Here is a 10624-nt window from a genome sequence, read left to right as displayed (position 1 = left end):
TCCATTCATTCACGAAGGTCAACCTTCCATCCGCAACCACAGACGCAGAAAAACTTGCTACGATTATGCGCGGAAACAGGAACTCGCATAGATTTGGTAGCCTAAATGGAAAGTGCCAACATATTAACCCATAGTGCCCTCTTCTGGACAATTAATAATACAAGCACACAACAGAAATATTGTTATTTTCTTCATTCTGCAGCAGGATTGTTGGATTCATTCGTAAATTTTATTTCTTAATCAAATTATGTCTTGTCTCGAAATAAATCAGCTAATCTGTTGGTATTCTCAGTGCAAAGACATTGCTGTTTAAGGCGGCAGGCCTAGTTTATGTAAACAGGAAGATTAATAAAAAGCTTTATTATTTATTAAAAGAATATGCAGGACTATTGTAACCATTTTAAGAACACTGAGCCATAACTGCAATAAATAGTTTATTCTGACCAGAAAAATAGACAAGAAAAACATGTATACTGTACACACATTCTTACTGATACTCTGTAACATATATAATCAGTTTTATTCACCGAGTTACATTCAACCCTCATTTCATAAAAAAATACCATACACTGAAAATAGATGACATTTTGTAGACTCAAAATATTTGAGTTTCCAAAGAACACAGACCTCACTGACAAAATATACATTCATATTGAATGAATAAGCCCAATGTAAATGCACACATGAGAGGCTATTTCTTCACAAAGCTGATATTTTGATGGACGCCTCTTCAAAAGCCCCTTCACTTATGATAACCTGGACTCGATGAAGCACCTGAAATGCACAAACAGCCACTAAACCGGGACTGTGACCACCACACTTCTTCAGACTCTTTCTTGCTTCATTCCCGTTAGTGGTCTTTACAAGAATTTACTTCAGTCTTCGAAAGGTTCCATGTGATGAAGATGGAAAGCAGCGAGTTGCGATCATCAACCTATCACTGAGACATTCAGAGTTTAAACTGTGCTTGGATGCCCTTATCAAATGAGCCTGGGAAATCTGGCTGTAATCCCTAAAAGGTATAATGTATTAGGGACACGTCAAATGGATCATAAAAGAGTAATTTGAAACACTGGGTAGGAGGAGAATTGTAAAAAAAAAAGTTATTTTTTAATCGAAGGTTGAGGGTGGAAAATAGGGCTGCACAATTAATCAAAATAAAAACAAAATAGCGAAATGGCTTAGTGCAATTATAAAGTCGCGAAGGCTGTGATTTAAATAAAACATATGTGCTGCACATTTCAGAGTGAAGTGCGGCACTGTTTTCTTTTACATGTGAATTGGTTCCAAATAAATGCTGCTTCACATAAACTCATCTCTGCAATCTCATAATGCGCATTGTGCAAAAACGCAACATGCGACAATCATCTTCACAAACTGGCAATGAGAAGCTGGATGTTGTCAACAAAAGAGAAGCTTTAAAGGCTCCCTGCAGTTTTCTCTGCAGCTGATAGTTTAAATTAAGAAATTAAGACAGCCATAAATATTAGTACTGTAATTTTACAGTTGTGATCTAAAACAAAATTATTATAGTATTCATTTAAATAGACCATTCTGTATTTTACAGGTATTCTATTATTTTCCATTTAGCAATACTAATAATAAAAATTGTAATAATATTAATCATGATTTTATAGTCATATTGATACATAATCACATTTCTGTCAGGACCACTATCGTCAAAGATGATTGACAATTAGCATACAGTTTGGATTGGCGGTATGGTTCTGTTCTGGGCAAGAACTCCCTGCGCATCCATGAGAGCAGGGAGAGCAGCGATAACAAACAGAGCAGCCCTACAAACAAGCACAGAAAACCTGGAGCTAAAAGATAATTTAGTTGTGATACTTAGATCGGTCTCGTATTCATATAGGTAGATGGGGATCAGCTGAGAGTCCGCTGATGCGAGCTTGACTAACGTGACCTGCCAGAACTAACGCTACGCTTGATTTTTGGCCAAATTCTGCAGCCCTACAAACAAGCACAGAAAACCTGGAGCTAAAAGATAATTTAGTTGTGATATTTAAAATCACAATTTTTATCAGGAAAAAAAATGTAATTAGAGTTTTTTCCCAAGATCATGCAGCCTTGCCCTTTAAAAAAATAATAATAAAATAAACATTTTAAATTGAATTCGCAATTTTTATTAAAAAAAAAACTTTTTTTTTTTTCTCAAATTGTGCAGCCCTAATGGAAAATGCCCTAAAGGTTTGTGGACCTCCATCCAATGAAGAAAAACATTATCCCATGTTACCACCAAGTGGTGCTGTTGTTATTATTTCAGGGTGGATTAATGCATTCAGTCCGAAAACTGAGGCAGATAAAGAGGAATGCTGTGAGATACATTGGAAGCGACGGCTGTGGAATTTTTGCCTTCTAGAAGAGGCCTGGCATCCACCTTCATAACCATTTCATTCTTTTCCTGTTCACTCTGTGTTTCCTCAATCTCCTCTTCATCTTCTTCCTCCTCCTCTTCGTTCACCTCGAGGTAGTAGAGGTCTTTGGCTACACCTGTGCTTTCTGATGCTTCATAATCTTGATCTGATGTTTCCGAGAACTCTTCCACGGAGTTATAGGAGCTGGAATGGCGGGGATTGGCACTGTCAGAGCACACATGGTTCTCCAGGTCCCAGAGTCCTCCAGGGAAAGAGCCAGAAATGTCTGAGTTGTTGGCAGAGAAGTTGCCTTCGTCACTGGAGCTGCTCAGACTCTCCTGCTGCTTTCGAAGGAGACTGGGCTGATGGGAGAGGAGAACGGTCGAGTACGTCACTGAGGACTGGCCTGATGTTTCTGGAGTAGCAGCAGTTGTGGAAGCCTCCAGAGACAGAGGTTCAGAGGAGTCTGCTAGAAGGGCAGAATCGGTAGTTGTTTTGTCTCCAGATTTATAAATGGGTACTTCATTGTCTTTTTCATGTTCAAGTGTAACAGGATGAGTTTTCTCGATGATTTCCACCTCACAGATGCTCTCAGAGACCAGCAGCAGTGGACAGGCAGTGAGACCCTCTGAGTGAGGGAACAGGTTCTCTATTGTGTCAATCTGCAAGGAGAAAGAAACAGATATGTTGTGGAAATGTACTAACCAATATGTACTGAATGTGTTAAAACTCTTTCTCCTCCCAGCATAACATGCAGCATATTTTATTTACCCATATATCATGTACATTACTAAATTCCTTATGTTTTCATTTATCAATTAAACAATGGTCCTATATTTGAATCTGGAATGGATCTACTCCATTTTTAGGTAGAAAAAAAATGGTTTTAATGGTTGGTCACACTGACCTGCCTGAAGTCCATTCCTTTGGCCCAGGAGCAGTTGTTAGGGTTTGGAACATCCTTCCACATGAGTTTTCTCATCCTGTAAGAAATATGCACAGGTCAAACACTGTTTGCAAGCCAAAACTCTTCTAAACAAATATGCTGGTGGATTTTTAATGTGAGAGGACAACAGGGGATGGACCTTCTTTACTAGAAAAATCATTCTTGTTAAATATAGACTTTTCTGTTTCTTAGAGAGTTTTGTTTCTTACAAACACGTAGATGTTTATTTTACATGAAGTTAACTGATGGACTGGAGTCATGTGGATTAGTTATGGATTATCATGACATTTTTATCAGTTGTTTGGACTCATTCTGACGGCACCCATTCACTGCATAGGATCCACTGGTGAGTAAATGATATAATGCCAAACCTGTTCTGATGAAGAAACAAACTCATCTACATTTTGAATGGCCTGAGGGTGAGTAAATTTTAAGCAAATATTAATTTTGTTGTTAACTATTGCTTAATCAAAATCTAGAGTAGATTTCATCACCCACATTGCAAAATCCAAACTTTAAAATCAATTTGCACTTTTGCCACTCCTTACAAGAGCAAAATAGACATGTCTTTTTTGTGGTACACAAAGTCACAATATTACCTGAGAATCAAGTCTAAGCAGATGATAAAGTTATTATATTTGTTACCTTAGTAATTATCTCTGGCAGAACTTGTGAAATATTTACCCTCAAGTAAACTACTCTATTGCTAGGAATGAGCAATATTGCAATTTATGTACATTTCATACTGTAAACCAATTTATGTATTTTATATCTGACATTCATTACAACCAAAAAATCCCATACAAATCAGCTTACAATGCCTTACTTTAATTCAAACTGGCCTTACAAAATCAATATATATTGTAGCTTCCAAAAACATCTTTAAAAGGTAATCCAGGTAGATAAACAGGAGGTCTGTGATTTTTTTATATGATTTGACTGTTTTCCAAGAATTTTTCTTTCAGGCCATTTTTAGCCTTGGGTTTATTCTCTAGATTAACCCATTTACCATTGGTACAGTAAATACAGTGGTAGAGCAAGGACCTCCAGTTTTAATGTGAACAAATAACAGCTATAAGTCAACTATTTTGACACAATGGTACTGTAACTATATTTATTTTGACTGGAAGAGAATAGTTGTAAGTCTTACTGGTTTTGAGACATCAGAAGAGTGACAAACAGCACCACTGACAGGAACGCAATGATCAGTAGAAGTATGTATGCTGCAGGGTCGCCCCTAGTAGCTGGATGACAAAACCAAAGAAAAACACATTTATCTATCAAATCAACACGATTTTCATATACTATTTTTAGACAGCCATTTGCAAAATGCGTACTTCACAAAATTAATAAATATTCTAGATAATACTGCAATGTTTGTAAACCAGAGTCCACTGGCCAAGCACCAAATGCACATAAAAATGTCTTCAGGGGTTTAATTGATCACATGATGACGTCAATGCATTACTTGATGTCACTGCTGTAAAACCCACCAGTGCATCGTACCGGCTCCCCTTCACCATCCACAAACACTGGATACAAGGTGAACTCTTCTGAGCCATAAAAACGACCTGTACAAAAACAAATTACACTGTCAAAGATCATTTACACTGCTAAGGATAAACCTTTTTTGTTTTTGTCATGTACTGATATGCAAATGTGAGGAATATGTGAAGAATATCAAGCAAAATATCCTACGGCAAAGGAAGAGATCTCTTGATGCGGACTGAACTCTGACCCACTGCAGCCTCTCAGTCAAAGACACGTCCTGTTCAGGGTCTTTTTTCAGGTCTAGCCATTCGATGACAAATGACTGAGGCACTGAATGATCAGATAACAGGCTCCAGGAAAGATACACACAGCTAGAATTTGCAACTGCGCTGAATGAACGTACACATCGTCCTAGAAAAGGAAAGAAGGACATGATTAATTCATACAAATAGGGCAATCTATATCATTTCTATGTGAAAAACACTTAACAACAGATAATAACAAGCAGGAACAAAATATCAGAGTACCTTGCTGTTATTATGTTTCATTGAATATGTGTAATAACTCAATCAAATCTCCATCCCAAACAACCCTTTCACCAAACAAACAACACCAAGCTTCTATCAAAACAATTACCCGGAAAAATTAGGGCTGGATGAATTAAAGCACCATCAATAGGCACATAAATAGACATGTTTTGTTTGAAGGCAAACAAAACTTTTTGTGCGTCAAACGAAAACATTGATAACATTAGACTGCATTAGACTGAAGTGAAAAAATTTCGCGTGATGTTCCAGGAAGGGTATGAAGCAAGTCAGCTCACGTTTGGGTTGATGCAACAACGTCATGTTTCGATTCCGTGTAGAGATGCCCAAAGCATTGCGAGATATTACGGTGACTGTGTGCGCTTCCTTCCTCCACGGGAATGAGTAAAACTGAGCCAATGTTGTTTCATTTGACCACACGGCTCTGCCTGAGGCCTGGTGTTCAATCACCAGACCCTCCACACAACTATATGGATCTCCTGCTAGGACAGGCTGCTAAAAGTGACAAAAAACATTCAAGCTCAAATTTTTTATATCTTATACTTTATATTTATTTTGCTGCTAGAGTAAATCAATCAAGTCAGTCTTTACCAACCTTAATAATAAGTGTGACGTTTGTCACACTCCTAACAGGATCCTCTTGTATAGCACGCCAGAAGTCTGGTCCCATCTCTGGAGCTGAAATTACACACCATACAGTCATGATTATCTCTTATGTTCAAAAAGGTATATTAAAAAAGGTTTAGGGATATAGGCTGGGATATAGGGATACATTTTTTAAAATTCTCTCATACGCATCAAGGCTGCATTTATTTGATCAAACATGCAGTAAAAAGAGGAACACTGTAAAATATTCCAATTTAAAATAACATGATCCTTCAGAAATCATTCTAATATGCTGATTTGGTGCTCAAGAGACATTATTTATTATTAATGTTATACATTTATTTATTTAACGCCATGCCAGCATCAAGGCTATTTTCATGGCGATCTCTGAATAAATTACACAAGGTATACAATTAACAAAAAGTTATAAAAGACATTTCAGATCTACACTAGACAAAAATTCTTCATGTTATAAATAGTTGTGCTACTTAATATATTTACTAATACAGTAATATAATACTTAATATTTCATAACATAACTGTGCAAATTGGCAAAAAAAAAACAAAGAGGGAAAGAAAGAAATTAAAAAGAAAAATGGTCAAAACCTAAACTGGACTTGCTAAACTTCATGCACTAATAAATATTTTAGTCCACCACAAAGTAAATCTAATCATAGGTGCAAATTACTAATATAAATGAATTGTTTTAGAAGGCAAAAACTATAAATATCAACACTTATACAGTATATGTTCAAAAATAAATGTTTTATATTATTAAATAGGTATTAATATAAACAATATACAAATGTAATAAATGTCAATTAGAACGTAAGCATTTTTCATTCAGTAAGCAAGTTTCTTTTTTCTTTTCTTTTTTTACCTTTTTCCTTCATTTAGATAGTATAATCATAGAAAGTAAGGAAACGATTAGATTGGAGAGAGAGGAATGGTATCTGGAAAAGCTGTAACTTGAACTTGGATTGGACAAATCGCTATTGCGCCATATGGAGTGCTATGACTTCAACATTTTTGTTTTTCTAGAAAGCTCAGATAAGGAACAGATCTTCCTTATCTGTTATTTGGAACTTCTGACTACAAACTTTTATTTAAGTCTTCTCTCAGCTTACAAAAAGGTGTGGCAAATTCCTACAACTCTGTACATACTGTAACAGACAAGAATGACTCTGATTATATCCTGTAATGCTGATGGAAATCTGCTAGCAACGGTTACTTCAAAAGCATGAGCTCTGGCACAAGCAGGCAGCTCTGCACTAATGTAAAGATATTAGAAAGGTGCTGTAAAGAGTTGACAAATGGTATTACAAGCACATACTGATCTTCACCCCAGCAGTTATGTTCCAGTTCACATTCCTACAGTGATACGCAAGTCATGGTGGGTGATATGTGGTGCAATTTCCATTAATCCTAATAGACTTTCTAGCGTAATTTTGTTCAATTCAAAACATTCCTACTACGGAGACAAAGTCAATTAAATTACGCAGAGGCATTTATATAATTACAATCACACTGCAAATTAAACTTTGCAGCTCCGGAAGCTACATATGAACTAGTTTAGTCACCGAGTAACTCATATTCAGGATGTCTGTATGTTTAATATAATTAAAGAAATTACGTTTTAAAAAGAATGTAAGTTTAATATATGTTTTTATTATTATTTGAAATTGTCATCAGCCCTCTTGTAAACATCTATTTCATTCTTATCAAGTTCCCACAAATTATAAAGTTACTCATCATGACTCACAGACATACAGATGGATATTATGAAGCAGGTGTGTGTTCAGAATAAGTATGAAGACTCACAATGGCTTTCAAGGCCAAGATGAAAGAATGGTTTCTTTTGTCTAATCTTATTGTTTTTATCTTTTCAAATCAGCTGGCAAAGATTTTTTTTCACCTGCATATTCTTTTCTGCAGTTACAGTTTTTACTGTGGGTTTCATCATAAACATTTCTTACATAAATAATTTTTTATTGTGATCGCCACAAAACAGAAGCTGTTTATTTAATATATTATTCATCCACTTTTTTTCTGAGTAACTGACGAGCGCCATCATGATGGATTTCAACTTGTTTGGATGCTGTCGGTTTCCAGTCTCCATAAAAATCCATGTTAAAACAAGGTAAAATGATGGCACTAAGTGATTTTTAAAACCATTTTCATAGGTTTGACATTATATTATCTGCTTGGAAAATGCGTTCATTTGACTATGTAATGTAAAGCATCGTTCCAGTATGAGTCCGGTGAGACTTTTCCTGAACATGGGTGAGGCTGCATTCAGGAAAAAGTTTTCAATTTACCTTAAAGGGTTAGTTCACCCAAAAATGAAAATTAGCCCATTAATTACTCACCCTCAAGTCATCCTAGGTGTATATGGCTTTCTTCTTTCAGACGAATCCAGTCGGAGTTATATTAAAAATTGTCTTTGATCTGTCAAGCTGTTTCACGGCACTCAGCGGGTGTTGCATGCATCAGTCCAAAAGCACTTAATTAAAATGCGCCCATCCATAAAAAAAAAGTGTCTCAGATGGCTCCGGGGGATGAACAAAGGCCTTCTGTAGCGAATCGATGTGTTTTTGTAAGAAAAATATCCATATTCAAATTGTTAACATTAATCATTTGAGAATAATATATATATTATTATAACAATAATAATAATTTGAACGGTTTGATGTGATATGAGCTAACTGATCTTTAGATTTAATCACCATTGGTAGCGAGATTTATGGTAATGCTTTTTTCCTCAGTTGGTCAGAACAAACGTGGCAGACTTGTTACTTACTTGTTCAGATGGCAATATACGGTGAAAATTCTTATTTGGGTCATATATTCCAAGATGTAGTCTAGAATCTGTGATTGCGAAGTACAGTAAATATCCACACCGGTGTGGTGACTGACTGCCACACATACTCTTCAGAACATTAGATTCATCCGCGCTGGAGCCGTGCCGACTCACATCCCACGCAAGCTAGATAATTCCGCACACAGCTGCAATTCCAGGTTTTCAAACAGAGATGGTGACAAAGAGGCAAAACTTACGGACTGCAGCTTTAACTTAAAAGTAGTTTTATTGATCTGGAGGTAACAAAAGCTACTTCTTAACCAAGGACTCAAGCTGAAAAATCTCTGATATTTGAGAAAGAGTCTACAACCATATCGTAACACTATAGTCGCTCTCAACATGTTTTCAATTTCATATAACCAAAAGAAGATGCAAAATAATGCTTCTGGAATATATAGGCTAAGTAATAGTAAAACAACTATATTGATAATGTTACCTTTCCTGTTGTAAACAACTGAAGTGTAACTCATGCTCCAGTCACTCCAGTATCCAGAACCATTCAGTCTTCTACAGCGAACTTCTACTTTGAACTGAACACAGGACTCTTCAAGCTGAATCTCTGCCTGTGGTTCCAGAAGAGGACCGATGACCTGTAAGGGACATAACACTCATCTGTAAATGCCACAGAAAATTGCAGACCTCATACCCGAGTACAGAGTGTAACCATCTTCCTTCTGAAATCTAAAAAGGATAAATTGAAAATGAAGTGCTATGAAGTTTAGTGGGCACAGTAAGAGGAAAATATTTTAATTTAGGATCAATTTAGCTTGTCATTTCAATTCCAAACATCTCAATTATACAGATAAACAGATCAGACCACAGTAATTCATTGCCTGCCCACTGTGATTAAACACTATGCATGAAGCATTTACTTAAATACATTTTATTCAGCTTTCTGGTTTCATTGTCCACCTGAGACCCCAGCTTCCAGAAACTTCTTCCTACCTTCCACTGTGTATTTGCCATCCCACGCAAAGCCACAAAGTGCAGCTCGTACTGCATGTCATATACTGGTAAATGGGGGCGTCTCCAGCTTACACTCAAGGTTTTATTCGGCAAAGTGGTTGCTTCCAGGACTGAGGGAGGAGATGGTTTCACTGAAAAAAAAAAAAACACAGGGGAAACTCATTGAACATTGTTTTGTTTTTTTTACTTTCAAAACATTTCACAATGATCAATAATATACTGTACACTAACATTCAAAAGATTTTTTAAAAGAAATTAATACTTTCATTCAGCAAGGACACATTAAATTGATCTAAATTGAATGCAAATTAATGGTGTTCCTTAGAACTTTCTATTCAAAGAATCCTGAAAACACAGATTCCTCCAAAACAATAAGCATACCAGCTGTCTTTAACTGTGAAAATACAGTAATAAGAAATGCTTCTTGAGCACCAACTCAACATATTAGAATGAGTTCTGATGGATCATCTGACACTGAAGACTGAGTAAACCAAATGTATTAAAATAAAAAAATAATTTTAAATTGTAATAATACTTCACAATATTACTGTTTTACTATATTTTTGATTAAATAAATCCAGCCTGAATGAGCATAAGAGACTTTCAGAAACATTCAAAAAAATCTTACAAATTCCAAACTTTTAAACAGTAGTGTATGTTTATAGATATATTTCATTATATTTTTCCCCCCAAATATATTCATTTGCATTTGTTCTAATACAGAACAATACATTAAAAAAAAAATATAATATATATACATAAATAAAAGAAAACACATACCCAAGTAAGAGAACCTTATAAGAACAACAAAATCCCCCCCCCCCCAAAAAGGGGA

General features: G+C 35.8%; 1 protein-coding gene across 2 annotated transcripts in view; it reads right to left on the bottom strand.

Annotated features, from left to right (window-relative positions):
• Positions 1-1930: 1930 nt before the first annotated feature.
• The window catches only part of LOC107709190 (leptin receptor-like), a 32495-nt gene continuing 23801 nt past the window's right edge, over positions 1931-10624 (bottom strand). For both annotated transcript variants that reach the window (XM_016513603.1, XM_016513604.1), the window contains exons 12-20: positions 9769-9920; positions 9260-9413; positions 5953-6035; positions 5636-5852; positions 5020-5223; positions 4815-4892; positions 4472-4565; positions 3283-3358; positions 1931-3037 (exon numbers count right to left, since the gene is read on the bottom strand). In XM_016513603.1, coding sequence (XP_016369089.1) covers positions 2300-3037; positions 3283-3358; positions 4472-4565; positions 4815-4892; positions 5020-5223; positions 5636-5852; positions 5953-6035; positions 9260-9413; positions 9769-9920 — 1796 coding nt within the window. In that variant the 3' untranslated portion in view covers positions 1931-2299. The remainder of the gene's footprint in view (positions 3038-3282; positions 3359-4471; positions 4566-4814; positions 4893-5019; positions 5224-5635; positions 5853-5952; positions 6036-9259; positions 9414-9768; positions 9921-10624) is intronic.

Source organism: Sinocyclocheilus rhinocerous, unplaced genomic scaffold (assembly GCF_001515625.1).
Source record: "Sinocyclocheilus rhinocerous isolate Xijiao unplaced genomic scaffold, SAMN03320098_v1.1 scaffold55, whole genome shotgun sequence".
In the NCBI taxonomy this organism is placed as follows: domain Eukaryota; kingdom Metazoa; phylum Chordata; class Actinopteri; order Cypriniformes; family Cyprinidae; genus Sinocyclocheilus; species Sinocyclocheilus rhinocerous.
The sequence above is the reverse complement of the archived record's forward strand: the minus strand, read 5'-3'. Positions and strand labels throughout refer to the sequence as shown.